This window comes from Leptonychotes weddellii, chromosome 5, assembly GCF_054177405.1.
Source record: "Leptonychotes weddellii isolate Sample4059 chromosome 5, ASM5417740v2, whole genome shotgun sequence".
In the NCBI taxonomy this organism is placed as follows: Eukaryota; Metazoa; Chordata; class Mammalia; order Carnivora; family Phocidae; genus Leptonychotes; species Leptonychotes weddellii.
The window spans coordinates 105,698,099-105,716,496 of record NC_138373.1 but is presented as its reverse complement, the minus strand read 5'-3'; the positions used below and the strand labels follow the sequence as shown (position 1 = coordinate 105,716,496).

Sequence of the window (18,398 nt, the reverse complement as noted above, 5' to 3'; positions counted from 1 at the left end):
AGTTTTAAAATAGTACCCTATTTGGGGCGCCTGGGTGGCTCAGTCGTTGGGCGTCTGCCTTCGGCTCAGGTCATGGTCCCAGGGTGCTGGGATCGAGCCCCGCATCGGGCTCCCTGCTCAGCGGGGGGCCTGCTTCTGCCTCTCCCACTCCCCCTGCTTGTGTTCCCTCTCTAGCTGTGTCTCTCTCTGTCATATAAATAAATAAAATCTTTAAAAAAATAAATAAATAAAATAGTACCCTATTCTTACGTTTACCCTAAAGTTTAAACAGTAATTCTCTTGTGGTCTTGACTTGCCCCCTTTAATGTTAAATAGCATCGAACCCTAATGGATGGTGAACAGTGACAGGTTGTTGAAATGGCACTTAAAGTAGACTATCTTATCACCTGAATACACTTTAAATTAGTAGTCCTGTTTACTGAACCACTGCTTTTTTTTTTCCCCCTCAGCGCTTGGATTCAGCTTCTTCATTTCCAGCATGGAAGAAACTTACAGTATGTATTTCTTATTGCTTTTAGAGAATAAGTTAAATTCTTTACATATAGTTTTATGTCTGACAAGACCTTTAGTGTTTTGGGAAAGATTCACATTTCTCCTTCAACTACTGAGGATGTCTGTGTGGTAGTAGAGAAGTTCCCAAATTTGAAATAAGACACTTGAAATTATCAAGCTTTGGAAAGGCTACAGTTGGGACATCTGTGTTAAACTATATTTTTATTAAATGAAACATAATTTTGCAGGGCTTCAGTTTCTCCTATTAAGGACAAGGGGATAGTAACCTCTGTTTTCTATTTTGAGAGACAATATGATATTCATAATAATGCTGATACACATTGAGTTCTTGGGGTTAAAGAAATCCTAGGAAGAATTCTTATTTCTCAAGTGATCCAGGAACCTTAGATGGCCCAAGAAGTCAGAAGGGAGCTAGCATCTAGAATCATACAAATGTAGAAACAAAAGAGACCCCAAAAATCATTTCATTTAACGTTTGGATTTTACATGGGAGAAAATAGAACCTAGATTAACGATTTGCCCAAGGTTACATAGTTAGAGACAGAGTCATATGTTGTTCATATGTAATGCCACACTTGATACCATAAGGCACTATGGTTTCTAAGCCCTGACCAAGTTTAAGGAACATCTGCATCAATGAGTGGATGAAACTTGTCAACAGGGCCTACTTTGTTTCTTACTTTGCTGTATTGTTCAGAGTCTCTTTGGAGTTAATAAGTTCCAACTAAAGGATATTTTTTAGTCCCATTCTACCTTCAAGGAAGGGTCCAATAGAATCTTAATCATCGATATATAGAAACTACATGGAAATAGTCTTCATTAAATATCTATATCAGAGGTTCTCAAACTTGAGCATGCAGCAAGATCACCCAGGGAGCTCGTTAAAACTCAGGTTGCTGGACTTACCCCAGAATTTCTTTTTGTTTGTTTGGTTTGGGGGTTTTTTTTGTGTTTTGTCGTTGTTGTTTACCCCCAGACTTTCTGATTCAGAAGGTCTGGGACCCAAGAATTTGCAGTTCTAATATGTTCTCAGTTGAGGCTGCTGATCTGAGGACCACACTTTGAGAATCATTGATCTAGAAGACTGATTCTCCTTGGTCTTCCTTAGGGTTCTCTCCCCTACCTCCTTAATTTTTTTAAAGATATTGTAATGTAGGAGTGCCTGGGTGGCTCAGTTGGTTTGGTGTCTGCCTTCAGCTCAGGTCATGATCCCCGAGGATCCCCTGGGATTGAGCCCCACGTTGGGCTCTCTGCTTTTTGGGGAGCCTGCTTCTCCCTCTCTGTCTGCCCCTCTTGTGTGCTCTCTCTCTCTCTCTCTCAAATAAATAAATAAAATATTTTTTAAAAAGATATTTTAATGTAAACCTGGAATTCCATGTGAGATAGGTAGATTTATATTTATTCTTGGAAGCTTACTACTCTCTATTAAATTAGAAAGCAACAGCTGCCCTTTATGTCTCTCATTCTTTACTTTTTTCAGCCATAATTTTTTTCTTAGAAAAATATCACCTGGGAGTTGTTAGAAATGCACAATCTCTGGGCCCCATCCCAGACCTATTGAATCAGAATGTGCATTTTAGCACAGACCCCAAGTAACTTAACACTGCCTTAGGATATACTTGACCTTCTTCCCAAATTGACCTTAAACTATAACCTTAATCTGATCTAAAGATCTCCAGCTTCTGTTTGGGGCTGTACCTCTTAACTGATGATACTTTTTTTTTTTTTCTTTTTTTTTAAGATTTTATTTATTTATTTGACAGAGAAAGACACAGCGAGAGAGGGAACACAAACGGGGAGTGGGAGAGGGAGAAGCAGACTCCCCGCCGAGCAGGGAGCCCGATGCGGGACTCGATCCCGGGACTCCAGGATCATGACCTGAGCCGAAGGCAGTCGCTCAACCAACTGAGCCACCCAGGCGCCCCTTAACTGATGATACTTTTGTCAAGTCTAGTTCCCTATTTCTATGAAGTTTCCTCCATTTCTCACCGTGGGTTTCAGGCCCTACCCAGGAGTGAGAAACATCTGGGTATTATGCTAAGCAAAATAAATCAATCAGAGAAAGACATGTATCATATGACCTCACTGATGTGAGGAATTCCTAATCTCAGGAAACAAACTGAGGTTTGCTGGAGTGGTGGGGGGTGGGATGGATGGGGTGGCTGGGTGATAGACATGGGGGAGGGTATGTGCTATGGTGAGCGCTGTGAATTGTGTAAGACTGTTGAATCACAGACCTGTATCTCTGAAACAAATAATACATTATATGTTAAAAAAAAAAAAAAAAAGATAGCAGGAAGGGAAGAATGAAGGGAGGGAAATCGGAGGGGGAGACGAACCATGAGAGACTATGGACTCTGAGAAACAAACTGAGGGTTCTAGAGGGGAGGGGGGTGGGGGATGGGTTAGCCCGGTGATGGGTATTAAAGAGGGCACGTACTGCATGGAGCACTGGGTGTTGTATGCAAACAATGAATCATAGAACACTACATCAAAAACTAATGATGTAATGTATGGTGATTAACATAACATAATAATTTTTAAAAAATAGTTTAAAAAAAAAAAACATCTGAGTCTGTGCTTTTGGAGAGAGCTTGTCCACAGGGCCTACTCTGTTTTCCAAATTAAGTTATATTGCCAAAAAGCCAGATAGAATTTTTGATGAGCAGTTTGATAGTATTTATTACAAGTATTTATTACAAGTATAAAGTATTTGTTACTTTAAATGCACATATACTTCAATGCAGCACTCTTAGGTATCTGCCCAAGTGAAATACTCCTCGTACACAAAGAAGTATATACCAGATTGTTAGTCACAGCATTTTATATAATAATAAAAAACTGGAAATGACCTAAATGTCCATCAGTAAGAGAAATGATTAAGAATCTATGGCAGGGGTGTCTGGGTGGCTCAGATGGTTAAGCGTCTGCCTTCAGCTCAGGTCATGATCCCCCCTGGGATCGAGCCCCACGTCGGGCTCCCTGCTTCTCCCCCTGCTCATGCTCTCTCTCTCTGTATCTCTGTGTCTCAAATGAATAAATTTTTTTAAAAAATCTTAAAAAAGGGGCGCCTGGGTGGCTCAGTTGGTTAAGCGACTGCCTTCGGCTCAGGTCGTGATCCTGGAGTCCTGGGATCGAGTCCCGCATCGGGCTCCCTGCTCAGCAGGGAGTCTGCTTCTCCCTCTGACCCTCCCCCTCTCATGCTCTCTCTTTCTCTCATTCTCGCTCTCAAATAAATAAATGAAATCTTTAAAAAAAAAAAAAATCTTAAAAAAAAAAGAATCTATGGGGCACCTGGGTGGCTCAGATGGTTGAGCGTCTGCCTTCGGCTCGGTTCATGATCTCCGGGTCCTGGGATCGGGCCCCGCGTCAGGCTCCCGGCTCAGCGGGGAGCCTGTTTCTCTCTCTGCCTCTGCCTCTCCCCCCTGCTCGTGCTCTCTCTGTCTCTCTCCCTTTCAAATGAATAAATAAAATCATTAAAAAAAAAAAGAATCTATGGCAAATCCGTATGCAGCACTGAAATATTCCTGTTTGGGTTTGGTTTGGTTTTGGGTTTTTTGTTTGTTTGCTTTATATTCTTTTTGTATCCTGACATAGAAGGAGCTCCAGGATATATTAAGTTAAAAAAAAGAAAAAACAAGTGGGGCACCTGGCTGGCTCAGTTGGAAGAGCATACAACTCTTGATCTCAGGGTCATGAGCTCAAGCCCCACATTGGGGGTAGAGATTACTAAAAAATATAAATAAAAACTTAAAAAAAATAGCAAAATAGGTACAGGAAATCCTGTCACATGCTACAATATGGATGAACCTTGAGAACATTATGCTAAATGAAATAAGTCAGTCCAAAAAAAGACATACACTATGATTTTACTTATATGAAGTATCTGGAATAGACTCATAGAAACAAAAAGTAGAATTAGTGGTTGCCAGGGATTGGGAAGAGGAGAGAATAGGGAATTATTGCTTAATGGGTATCGAGTTTCAGTTTTGCAAGATGAAAAATTCTGGAAACTGGTTGCATAACAGTGTGAATATACTTAACACTACCTAATTATACACTTAAAATTGGTTAAGGTGGTAAATTTTATGTTACATATTTTTATCACCATTAAAATTTTTTTAATTAAAAGTAAAATAAAATTTTTTAAATCTAGAAAACCAGTTTAGAGCTAACCTAAGTTACCAGAGGCCAGGAAGTAAAACCATTGTGATAGGAAGTCGTCATTATCAACTCTGATATATGTCACTGTATAGGCAGCATAATGTGTATGAATCATAAGGTATGTCTGGTCTGTCAGCTGCTGACATGACCTAACATTTGCTCATGATGGAATGGATTAAATGAAGGGAAACTAATAAGAATTTTATCTGTAAACTCTCCCTGGGTGTCCTGAGGCTTCAGAAATATGAAAAGATTGCTGGTCAGGATGAGCCTGGTCCAATAAACTTGCCTGTCCTCTAAGACTTTTCCTTCCTATTCATTCTGTCCTTCAAGTCACCTTTCTGGCTCATTTGCATCACGATCATGGTTAGCAATTTTTTGCATGTTTACCACTCTTCCAGTGAAACTGTCTGTTTCAATTCCCCACTGGCTTCTGATTTTCATAGCAGTCTCCTGGTTTATAAGCTCCTTATCAAATGTGAATTGTTTATCTTATTTCACTTTTATCATTGCCTTCAATGATGGTAACAGCATTTTATTAGGTTGCCTCTTGTCCTCCTTATAATACACTCAGAATGTGCTTAACCCTTTTAATTTCCCTTCATTAATCAAGCTTGCTAAAATTTGTAAAGCCTACGGGTAGCTTTACACATTTAGAGAAACTTCTTAAGTAACTATGTAGAGATGATTCCTGAAAGTATAGTCTTTTTTTTTTTTTTTTTTTTTTGACAGAGAGAGAGCACAAGCAGGGGGAGTGGCAGACAGAGGGAAGGGGAGAAGCAGGCTCCCCACAGAGCGGGGGGAGCCCGATGTGGGACTCTATCCCAGGACTCTGGGATCATGACCTGAGCCGAAGGCAGTCGCTTAACCAACTGAGCCACCCAGGCGCCTGAAAATATAGTCTTCTAAGAGAAGTTTTAAATAGCATGGTCTAGGTTAGGGGCTTTCTTTCACAGAACAGCTCCATATGTCTGCAGTTGTCTTAAATTTAGGACGTTCTGTTTTTGCAGATTATTTTTTTTATCTGCCCAATTTGATAATCACTAGATTAAAGAATTCTGATTTTTTTTCTCATCTGTGTGCCAAACTATGAAAAGTAAAACCACCTATCTGATAAAGGTATTGGTTTCTTTTGAGAGGTATCTAGAGTAACCAAGATTAGGAACTACTTATAGTAGTAAATCCAAGCAGACAGATGAAAAAGAAATCACCTATCAAGCTTCCATAGAGCTTATAACTGATCTAGAGCAGTCCTTATGAACTTTTTTCATGCCATAACATACTAGTCAATAGGCAAGAATGCTGGCAAAGGGGAGTAACTGCCCTCAACTTGCCCTAGAAGTGACTGGTAGGGGATGGGGGAGCATGTGCAGAGGTACCCTGCACTGGTATATTGGCACACCATCCATTCTAACTTTAGCATACTGGTTAAGAGGCTTTGCTTAGGCTAGCTAGATATAAGAATGACCCTGAATTAGCACGTCTAGAAGGGAAAAAAGGGTATCATTTCATTTAACTTTATTGTTGTTTTCATTGTTGGTTGCCCTTAGCATAAAACAAATTTATGTACAACCAGATATGAACTAAGATCCTATCCCATGACAGCTTGTTTTGCTGTACTTACAAAGATTTGGTGGTAATACAGTTTTATCTTCCCGGAGTTACATTTTCATGTTTAAATGTTTAGTCACCCTTTTTTTTTTTTTAATTCCAAGTTGTTGTTAGACTGTCATGTTCTATTCTTATAGATTCTGTTTAAAAATCCAGTGTGCCTGGAATACTGTAGTTTTACAAAGGTTTAAAGCTTAAGCTTTATGTTTATCCTACTCTTCTTTCTTTCAGTCGATTCCCTGGACCCTGAAAAGCTATTACAATGCCCCTATGATAAAAACCACCAGATCAGGGCCTGCAGGTTTCCTTATCATCTTATCAAGTGCAGAAAGGTAAGGCATTATCTTCATAATTTGCCTTGTAATGACCTCTTGAGTTCTTTTAAAAAGCCAAATTTTGTGAATATCATATAATTTTAGCAAAAATGTTTTAATTTAATGCCGGACTTGTTTTAGTAATCTGCTTTTGTGTTAAATACCAACATTTACAGAAAGGAGTTTATTTCTTGAGTACATAGCTTTTTCTTGTTTTTGTTTTTTTTTCTCCCTAACTAGTGACAAAGCACCCTCTATATACTCTTCTCACACTTCATAAAACAGAGGAAAAACTAATTTTTGCTAGCAATGAGCAATCCCTCTTGCCTTGTGAATTTGATGTGTTCATTGTCCTGATAAGGATTGAGTGCCATAATACACTTAATTCTGATTTCTTTTTGTTTGGAAATTTTAGAGAAGTTGAACAGCTAGAGGTTAGCCTAAGAAAAGATTATTCCTAAAAATAACAGTTTCTCCAAGTTTCAGTCTTTGGTTGAAGCATCTTTTGGTGGGGGACAACTAATCAGAGTTTGAGTTTTTTTCTCTGGTCACTCTTTTGTAGTCTTAGATATAAACTACTTTAATGCTGGCATACTAATTGAGGCACTTGGAAAGGATTGTTAGAATACAGATGTCGGATACAAAGGCCAAAGGTCGGGGCGCCTGGGTGGCTCAGTCGTTAAGCGTCTGCCTTCGGCTCAGGTCATGATCTCAGGGTCCTGGGATCGAGCCCCGCATCACATCGGTCCTGGGATCGAGCCCCACATCGCATCGGGCTCCCCGCTCAGCGGGAAGCCTGCTTCTCCCTCTCCCACTCCCCCTGCTTGTGTTCCCTCTCTCGCTGTGTCTCTCTCTGTCAAATAAATAAAATCAAAAAAAAAAAAAAGATACTCTAATATTAAAAAAAATTTAAAAAAAAAAAAAACAAAGGCCAAAGGTCTGCAGGATTTATGCTTAGACAGCATTTTTGGTATTTAATCCAAACTGCATACAATTCATGTATGCATTAACATCCTTTAAAGGGTGTTTCTCTTGCAGTCCTCATGACATGATTATCATGCCTTTGTTGATCATTTCTGCAGCTCTTTTAAATCTCTAGAGCAAAGATCCCTTAAAGTTGAACCTGGATAATGTGGACCAGCAGATACCACCACGACTTGGTTCCCTAGGATTGCAAACATGTCCCTAAGGATAAAGGTTGGGAAAGGAAACTAAGCAATAAAAAGACACATTGTCTTTAACTCCCTTTTTTTTTTTTTTTTTTTTTTTAAGAGAGTGAGAAAGCCCGTGCATTCGGGGAGGAGTGTGGGGCAGAGGAAGAGGGAGAGAGAGAGAGAGAGAGAGAGAATCTTAAGCAGTCTCCATGCCCAGGTCAGAGCCCAACCCAGGGCTCCATCTCACGACCCTGAGATCATGACCTGAGCTGAAATCAAGAGTCAGACGTTTAACCAACTGAACCACCCAGGCACCCCTTTAATTCCCCTCTTCTAATGCTCTTGATCTTTGACCACAAAAATCTTTGCATTGGAATGCTCAGTATCCCTTACGAAAATCATGAAGATAACTGCCCTCATAATTTTCTTCATCCTCTATTTTTTCTTAGCGTCCTTCCACTTCACATTATTTTTACTTTTTTGAATATTATTTGTGATAAATGTTTTGCTTCTAATAAATCAGCTTCTTAATTCCTGGTAGCTTACTATAGGATTTGATATACGATAAACCCTTTGGGTGTTTTGTTTTGTTTTAAAACAGAGAACTTGATCAGCAGAGTAGACTCTCACATTTGGGCTTTTCCTTAGTGAAATAGCTGAAATAAAGGCCCAGTTGTTCACAGCCTCCTTTCAGGCATCGTTACTTGAAATAAGCATTCCTGTGTTAATCTGAAAACTCACTGCGGGTTCTTCTGCGGCTCCCTCCCCACTGCTGTTTTCCAGCACTACTGCATGGCAATAGGCGTGCTACCGCAGTGCAGACTAAGATTATGTTTTCGTGTTACTGTTCCCTGAATATCACCCTTCGGAGACATCCAGAGAGCTCCACCATGACAGGCTGTGCTGCCAGTCTTGGGACCCTGGGAAATATGGTTCAAATACCCAATCCTAAATTCACTGTTTACTCCCCTGTAAGCCACTGTAAACCCAGTATCAGTGTTGTCTGTCTCTGTGAGCATAAGAAAGAAGCTTACATTTTGATGAGTTTGAGGTCATCTGTACAGTCTGTGTGAGGAGAAATAATTCATTCCCTCTTAATTTTCTACCATGAGTTCACCTACCATAGTTAAGCCACAAGTTTATTGAGAGATTTTAGGGGAGCCATTTATAGAATAAGGCTAAGCCACTCCCTTTGAACCTGAAGAGAATCAAAGAATTGATAGACCTCTTAATTTTTGTTCCACAGAATCATCCTGATGTCGCAAACAAATTGGCTACTTGTCCTTTCAATGCTCGCCACCAGGTTCCTCGGGCCGAAATCAGTCATCATATCTCAAGCTGTGAGGATAAAAGTTGTATTGAGCAGGATGTTGGTAAGACTAGCTAAAAGGTTTCAGTCCTAGAGGTTAGCCCCTTCAGATTTGTATTATGCTCCGTTGTCACCTTGATTTCTTGATTTTTGGCTTTCATCATTTCAGAATAGTACCTTTCTGCCCTTGAGTATTTTATCTCATCAATAAAAGGTTGTCAGGCTGTGTTTATCAGACTGCTTTCTCTTTTGAACAACCTGATCCATCTTACCAGTAATTAATCTAAAAATAAAAATCCTTTTATTGTCATAAACCAAGACAAACAATCTTTGTTTCAGCTTCTTTTTCTTCTGCAAGGGGATAAGACCTCTGCTTAGCTTTCGTAGCATCTGTTTTTCAGAAACAAAGACCTATTAGGCTACCCTGAAACCTTTTAAGCCACTTAACCCCTTTAAACATAATAACCTGACGATGTCCCCTTTTTACATCAGAATCTTTGTTATCTTGCAGTCAACCAAACCAGGAACCTTGGACAAGAGACTCTGGCTGAGAGCACATGGCAGTGCCCTCCTTGCGATGAGGACTGGGATAAAGGTGAAGTGTCTCTACATCTTTTTCTTCACAATGTCTAAATCGCAAGTCATTTGCTTTAGACAGAAGGAAGATTTTCCTTTTTTAGGAACATACCATGTTCGGAACGCCTTATTATTGTTATTGGGCCTCAAAACAAGCACATTCGTATCACTGTGCAGACACGTGGAACAGCCTATCCCTCTTGACTGGAAAAAGCACTTCTTTACATCTGTTTTTTTTCCATAAATTGTGTTGTACCATCTGTGTTTGGTTGTTACTGGGCACGTTTATTATTATTTAGGTTGCTTGTGTTTATATCCTTCAATTAAATTCCTGCTACTGTGTCACTTCAGCAGGGTACTTGATCAATCTTTAAATTTCTCTAAACTTAGGTGTATTATTTCCCGCCTTACAGATTCAACTAGCATAAACTGGTGTTTTACAGGAGTGTCACAAACTGTGTTCTTTCTTTGGCAGATCTTTGGGAACAGACCAGCACCCCATTTGTCTGGGGCACAGCCAACTACTGTGGCAACAACAGGTAAGTGAAATGGGCTCATTCCCAGCACTGCCTCCCAAAATCCAAGTGACCTGTTACCAAAAGAAGCCACCAAAGCATGATTTGATCTCTTTCCTTAATGATGTTACTTGGTGGTAACTTAGTCTAGATAGTTTTGATGGGTTATTTTCCTTATTTATTCCTCGATTCATAAAAAGGTCACATGCTTTGTGTTAATCACTATGGGAACACAAAAATACTAGCTTATAGTCTAGCAAGGGAGACCGTGGTACCAGACATTCTTACGTCTAAGTTGGGTTTTTTGCTGAGTTGGCATTATTTTAATACTTGGAAAAAATTCTCCAGTGACACCACTCTGGGTAATTAGTGTCTAAGGAAAAATAATCCTGAAAGTTCTTGATTTGAAATCGGGCAAGCCAGAGTACCTATTGGGTAGGGAAGAAAATGCATCTCTTCTTTCCACTGATTTTGTATCTAATTTGTATCTCAGTGTGGGGCTTGAACTCGTAACCCTGAGATCAAAACCTGAGCTGAGATCAAGAGTCAGACGCTTAACCACTTAACTGACCGGGCCACCCAGGCACCCCTTTATCTAATTTAAATCTATGAGATTTCTCATTACTGCTTCATCTTCAAACCTTAGAAGATCAAGTTTCAGATATTCAGAAATGAGAATATTTATGGATTAGAAAATGAAGGAATGAGATGCTAGACTTCATTTTTCCCCAAATAGAATGCTTGTCAATTTTTCTTAGCTCCTAAGATAAGTTAGTAATTGTACATGTACCTTATTTTGTGTGTGCACTAAAATAGAAAAACTTAAAGATGAATCTTAATAGCACAATTTTAATTTTACCTCAGTTCTATGAGATTTGTTGCCTTTGGTTTGGTTGTCTTGGCATTTTATTTTATCTCTTACATTTATTGAGTGAGTTGATGAGCCTGTCATATAACTGAACAGTAGATGGCATTGCTGTTTATCTCAATTTCTGGAAAAGGAAAATGGTTAGACCCATCTTAATGCTTGTACAGAACAGTGAGCTTTTCAGAGAAGTGGTAATCATTCTAATTGCAAGAATGTTTTGATGGAAATGTGTTTGCATTTCAGAATGTAGTTTGCTGTTTCCTCCCAAATTACAAAACACACATTTTGATTGTCTTGTGTGTGCCTGCCTAAAGAATACAGATATGCTGGCATACGCAGATTTGTCTTTGTTTTTGCAGCCCTGCAAGCAACATAGTTATGGAACCTAAGAGTAACCTGGCTTCAGGCATGCGTGTTCCCAAGTCTCTGCCATATGTTCTGCCATGGAAAAACAGTAAGTGAAATAAAGGCAAAATGTTTTTACTCTTTTCGTTGTGCTAAATACAGTTGGTCTTGATTATTCAGGGACATAGTCAGTGTGAACACATTACACTCACATGACCCTGAGTGCCTCCTTAAATTTTGCATTCTGAGCACCTCACTCCCTACACCCTAGGCCCGGCCCTGGTTAGTAACAGGAAATCATGAATAAGAAAGTACAAGATCGCAGAAACCAAAAGAATATTTTCAAGTTGGGATGACCACTGACATCAAATACCTTGGGTAAATTTGGAGACCAATAAAAAGGCTACTGACACTGGGCAGGAGGAAGTCATCTCTGACACTCAAGGCATCATATCAGTAGAAATTGGGATTAGAAATTGGATTGCAGAGACCTAAAAGGAAATGAGTAGAAAGAAAACGAAAGTAATAAGTTATAGGAACTAGCATAAGAATAGTATTCTGATGTCTTCCCTAGACATCAGAAACCGTGCCGAGTAAATAGGTACTAAATTCATATCATATCACCCTGATAAATTCCCACATGGGGAACACCCAAGATACTATCATTTTTATTTAATACAGACTTTCCTAATGTTGCCCCCAAATTCAGATTCCCTTGATGTCAGTCTTTGCTACTATTTGAGCTAATTTTTTAGGTGGCTAGAGGATTCCCTTTAAAACATTTCCCTTTGGATATTTGCATTTCCCAAAAAAATGAGTTCACCACATCATATGCCTAAAGGCTAGAGAGGTAATATACTATTCTTTTCCCATGCTCTTGAATAGAATCCAATCACTAATTTTAAATTCTTCCACTTTTATATTGTAATTCAGTATACCCCAAGAATAATAAGTCATTTGTGTTTAGTAAGAATAGGGGAAGGAGTGAATTTCAATTGTCATGGTGTATTTATTTTGAAATATTTCTACTCTATAGATGGAAATGCACAGTAACTGAATAGCTCATCAAGTAAGTGTTTCAGTTTTATTTCACTCTCTCTTCAGATGGTAGCAAGATTTAACTGGACATAAAGCAATTTGGGTCCAATTTTCCTTCAGATTATGGTACCAAATTAAAGCTTTGTGTGTGCCTGTATTTTTTAAGTATATAGCTTCTGTTATGGCTCTACACGCTAATGAATAGGCATTTACTTGTTAAATTAGAATCCTGTTAACATGCCATGTTGCTTTCCCTAACGTTAGTACACATTGCCTTTTTCCTTTTTTCTTTTTCTTTTTTTTTTTTATCAAAGTTGCATTCGAGATCTATCATGCCTTTTTAATGGACTGAAATTAATCAGACCGCTGTGCTTCACTGCTCTGCAATTCTTGCCCTGTGCAGTACAGTTTAACACTCAGCAAAAAATTCATACTCTTTTTAATGAGCAGTTAAAAGTTTGGGGTCTCTAAGAAGCTTGCACTGTTGATCTTACCTGAATATTTGATTTAGCAGAATCTCACAAAATCTCTATGAAGAGACTAAAATATTTTACTTTTTACAGATGAAGCCTTTCCTGAGGTAACCCTATATGCCTATGGCAGAGCCAAATTTGATTCTTCAAATGCTGTTTTGGCTGAGGTTGCCCAGCCATATTGCTCCTGCCAAAAGGAATATTATTAAGCTAGGAATGAGACTATATCCCCACTGTCTTGCAGATAGTAGGCTCTCTGTGAATATTTCTTTAAGAGTGAGTAATTGGCCTCTTGCCTTCCAGTTCATTCACTTCCTCTGGACAGTGAAGCAGATGGATCTCCTGTGAGTTAGGGTTCATTTTGTGCCAAAACTGATGTTTCTTCTGGTGAGAAGCAGAAAAGAGATTCCAAAAGCAAACACCCCTTAGCTATGGACGATAATGTTTATGTGTTGCTTCTAGGTGCTAGCGATTTTTCTTGGTAAGTTTTTGTTTTGTTTTGTTTAAGATTTTATTTATTTACTTGACAGAGAGAGACACAGTGAGAGAGGGAACACAAGCAGGGGGAGTGGGAGAGGGAGAAGCAGGCTTCCCGCTGAGCAGGGAGCCCGATGTAGGGCTCGAACCCAGGGTCCTGGGATCATGACCTGAGCCGAAGGCAGACGCTTAACGACTGAGCCACCCAGGTGCCCCTCTTGGTAGGTTTTGATGTCAAATTGTTAAATACATGTGGAAACCAGAAAATTGGATTTGGCCCCAGAAGGGAATGAGACACAACAGCACTGGGGTGTGTCAGGAAAACACACACCACCTGGATGAATGGTGAACTTTGAACCCTTCTGACACACTGCACAAGATGCTTGGTTCTCATACAGTACGGATTGCTACATAATAAAAATGGTCCAGGGGCATCTGGCTGGCTCAGTTGGGAGAGCATGCGACTCTTAATCTTGGGGTCGTGAGTTTGAGCCCCACATTGGGTGTAGAGATTACAAGAAAAAAAAAAGTTACTCTAGGTGGCTCAGTCAGTTAAACAGCCAGCTCTTGATTTTGGCTCAGGTCATGGTCTCAGGGTCCTGGGATCACCCCGCTTCAGGCTCCCTGCGCAGCGGGGAGTCAGCTTCCCTCTCCCTCTGCCCCTGTCCCCGCTCGCACGTGTGTGCATGGTCTCTCTTTCTCTCTCTCTCTCTCTCAAATAGATAAATCTTTAAAAAAAAAATTAAGGTGAAAGCCTAGGAGAAGCTTCTATCTCTAACACCTAAGACTAGATACCTTCTCTCCTTGGGAACTTAACTCTTTGCTATTAAACCCCTTACATGCTAAAAATGTATTTTTCTTTATAACCCCTGAGGAATCAGGAGAGAAAAATTATCCTAGGTTAGGTAACAATCCTTAAACAGCCACAAACCTTTTTATCCTCTTAATAAAGTATCATTTTTTGAATGCCGGTTGTTACAGAATTCTCTAGCTTCTTTGGAAAGATACAAAAGAAATAGAAGATAGGACTTATTTATTCCCTTAAGGAACTTAAGTGTGGGTGGAGATTTTCTTGAATGCATATACATGAAGAGGGTTTGTTCACCTTGCACTTGATATGCTTTATCTCGTGTTTTTATCAACAAATCTACTTTTTACTAGATAAGTATCTCAAAGCAGGTGATACCATATTAATTTTTATTCCCCCAATGTATGTTGTAAAAGCTCAAAAAATATTACTGAATTAATGAATAGATAGAACATATGAGAAGAGAAAAAGATCAATATAAGTCAATTGAAATTAATCCAGAATTGTCTGGAGATGTCAATTGTATGGATAGTCAATTCTGATTTTCTGCTCACTCATGAAACTGTTGATACAAGCAGTGTACAGTGAGCTCTATGTAGAATGTTTTTGATTCAATTAACAAGTTTCTGTGTGCTTAGTGGTACTGAAGAGCTAAGGGTCAGAAGGTACTTGGTGTTCTGCCATTAACAATATCAGATTCTTCCAGCTGACCAAGAGATGTTAATCAGGTTGTAGTTGTGTGGCCTATTATCAGATGTAGTTGGTGTTTTTGTCACTGAAGGGAACTAAGAACTCTTTTTTTTCTTTCATTTCCTTGCAGATCCCAGACTCTAGAAGACTCTTGCTTCTTCCTGCTACCAGTGGGTTCTTCGTGGTTTTTTCCTCCTAATCTAATTATAGAAAGATAAACTGTCTGTGACTTTCAAACTGACAAGTACCCTTTTTTTTCCTCCATGCTTTGAGTCTTCACTCATTTGATGCAACAAATGAGTTCGAGGGCTGCAGACAGCCCTCAAACTCAGAACTGTTTCAAATAAAGCATCAACGTAGATAGCTTGATAGTTTGGTTAAGTACCTGCAGCCCCAAGATCAGAAATCACATCCCATTTCACATTAATGAAACATAATTATTTAAAGTTATCTTAAAGGATCCAGCTAAAGCAGGCAAGAAACTTGGGTTGGAAAAAGTAACTGTGTATTTGTGTTCTCTGATACACATAGATCAGATTCCTTTTAAAATTTATAGGAATGGTCCTTTTTTGATCAGTGCATCTCCTTATCCAGAGTCTTCAAGACATTGATAGCATTTAGATAGCAAAACACCCCATTCTTGTTTAGAATCTGTAGAACACCTTGCTCCCTGAATATTTCCAACCTAGAGTAGGTTTCTTTTGTTTCTCTCCCACATTCCAGCTAGAAATTGTACTAGCTGTCAAGCCAGGTGTAGATTATGTAGGAGTGAAGATTGGAATGGAGGAGAGGAACAATTGTATGTGTGGAGAAGAGAGAGGCTTTCCACCTATGTGTGAAATTTGATTAAGCTTCAAAGCTTAAATGTGTGATGGCCCTGCTGACTCTCCTGGAATGTGTGTATAAGAAGTTAGATTTCTGAAACACCCAAGGCTCTGGCTAGCCTAGCATTTTGTTGGCCCTTACAAGGAAACTTCATAATCTCCCCAGACCAGCTTTTTGTTTGTTTGTATCTGTGCATTTTTGTGTGTGTGTTTTTGTTGGTTGGTTGGTTTTTTTCAGGTTTGGTTTGGTTTGGTTCTAAATCTGTCTGGCAGGGAGAGGGATTGGGGATCTGGTATAGATAAGGACTTGAATGAAGCATAGTGATAATTTCAAAAATGATCCATGTAACATTTTTTGTGAGTAACAGATAAGGAAGAGTGGGCTCTTGTGGAATGCCTTCTTTCATGATATTTACACGAAACAGGATTCTCTCCTAATAGAAGCAGAGCTGTTTATTTAGTTGCAGTGCCTAAAAACGGGTCCAAGATAGCCCCAGTACAATGGTATTTCTGCTTCTAGCTGTGTGATCTTAAGAGAATAACTAGACCATTTCCTCTGGAGAGGGTGATAATGTATTGAAGGGGGGAAAACACCCATTATGCCACTAATTCTGATTATTTGTGTATCAATCAATACTCACACCAACTTAAGGTTATTTAATAGTCTTATTACTAGAAAATACAAAACCCTTTTGATTTCATTTGGGTGATAACAGAACAAAACTCTTATACTACACTTGTAACCCAGAACTCCTACCTAGTTTAGGTAAAACAAGCAAGGTTGTGAGTCTCATTGCAAAGAATTAGCTGCATGAATACAACTCAACAAAGGAATCAAATAGAAACCACAAAATCACAAAACATCTAACCATTTCGAGTATGAGTAGGAGAATGCCTACCTGTGTTAATTTTGTTAGCTCACAAAATAAATCCTGTGGTTTCTTCAGTAAACTAATGATTAAAGCAGCCAATTTGTCTGGTCCAGGAGCTTTCTGAGACTGCTTAGGGTATTTATTGGGCCTAGAATTCACTAGTCTGGATTTAGTTTGCTGGTGATTTTTGGAGATTCCCAAAAACTAGAATAAAGAAGTGACTATTTATAGGTCCGTCAGAATTGGGGAGGAGAAGCTTACCTGTAAGACCCTTTTTTTCAGAGAATGCTTCCCTTTGGAATGTGGACAGGTAAGCAGCTGAATATTCTTTAATTTCAGTTAAAGTCAAGTGTTAATGGGTAAAGGTTAAAAGCAGAGGTGTTTCAAAAGCTTAGCCCAGAGAGCCTTTGAGGCCTGCATTTCGATCTTATCCAGAGCCTCTACAGTCTACCCCAAGGAGAGGATTTGCTTTTTTGGAAGATTGCCTTTCTCTGTAGGGGTTCTGGAAGTGCCATTGTGATTTGCAAATGTTCTCACCAGGAATAAACACATGTAGGTTAAAATGATGCTGAGCTCTCCTGGTAGCTGTACCTGAGCTAAACACGGAGAGTATCTGGATTTAATTTCAAATAATGCACTGCAGTGTTCTTTCATTGTGGAGGCAGAGTGGTAGCTCCTTGTGTTAGTCCTAATGTCAAACAAAATGGATATACATATATTGGCATTCTTGGGGTCCTGTAGTTTTTACTGTGCCCAGCTCATATTAAGCTCCAAAGTAGGCAGAAACTGAGGAGATAACATTATGCTTATTATTGCCATTTTTAAAGAGGCAGGTTATAAAAATCAAGGCGATTTGTATACTAAATTTAAAATGATTGAAGCAGGACTGGCCTTGGAAAGGAAACCTTTAAGAAAATATTTGTTTTCTTGTGCCAATTCCGTGAGTAGAATAAGGAAAACTACCTATATACCATGAGAAAAATACTGTAGTGACTGCTCATTCTTTTGATCACTGTCTCCCTGGTACCATTAAGGTTCAGAACATATTCACATCCTACTTTACAGCCATGGCCTCTTGAGAGGCCACTGAAGACACTTGAACCTGTTACCCATACCCAGTCTCAGGTGACTTTTTATTCCAGCCATACCGAGGTCTGATAAATGCAGACCTGTGTATGAACAGGGCATTTGCCCTTTACACAGCAATTCCACTGCCTGGTCCGACTCACTTAACTTATAAACTTGGTAACTGGTGAGACAAATATAAAAGTTCAGATTGTTTATAGCTAGGAAAAATAGCATCCTAAGGCCGACAATAACCCTGGAGATCAACCATATGGTCAGCAGATTTGCATTTGTGTTTACCTTATTTAAAGATTGTTTTATATAAAAACTAAAATAGCATAAGAATCTTTGAGGAAACATGAAGAAGACAAGTTTAGTTTTATTTTATATATGCACACACACAATTGTATGGAGGAAATAAATCCAGGTTGTATGAAAAGTTGCATATGAACCCAGCCATGCCTCCTCATTTTTATTAAAATACTTGTCACTGAAATAAATATGTTTTCCTAGTTCAACTGTTTCAGTTCTATTTCCTCAGGCTTGGGTTTCAGGTTTTCACTGGACAGGGTCAGGGGCTTAGCTTATTTAGCTCCTTGTGTTGGTTTTCTCTAGAGTAGAACTTTCTAGCAGAGGTGCAAATTGAAAGTGATGGAAAGTCTTGATCTTGAGATTAGAAACTCCATTGAGATACCCTTTTGTTGAATTGGAGATTTCAACAGAAGAGTCAGTGTTTTAGCTCTATAAAACCCTTGAAAAATAAGCATTTATTATATGGTTCC

General features: G+C 39.1%; 1 protein-coding gene across 2 annotated transcripts; it reads left to right on the top strand.

Annotated features, from left to right (window-relative positions):
- The first annotated feature begins 455 nt into the window (after nucleotides 1–455).
- Nucleotides 456–18,134, top strand: GTSF1 (gametocyte specific factor 1). Of its 2 annotated transcripts, XM_081821768.1 has the most exons (8): nucleotides 456–494; nucleotides 6,520–6,620; nucleotides 9,003–9,129; nucleotides 9,577–9,660; nucleotides 10,117–10,180; nucleotides 11,384–11,478; nucleotides 12,406–12,438; nucleotides 14,986–18,134. In XM_081821768.1, exons 1-7 carry the CDS (start codon nucleotides 479–481, stop codon nucleotides 12,420–12,422), a joined length of 504 nt encoding a protein of 167 aa, XP_081677894.1. In that variant the 5' UTR covers nucleotides 456–478; the 3' UTR covers nucleotides 12,423–12,438; nucleotides 14,986–18,134. The 2 variants fall into 2 exon arrangements, with proteins under 2 accessions (XP_081677894.1, XP_081677893.1); XM_081821767.1 differs by lacking the exon at nucleotides 456–494 and having other exon boundaries at nucleotides 6,397–6,620.
- The last annotated feature ends 264 nt before the right edge of the window (nucleotides 18,135–18,398 follow it).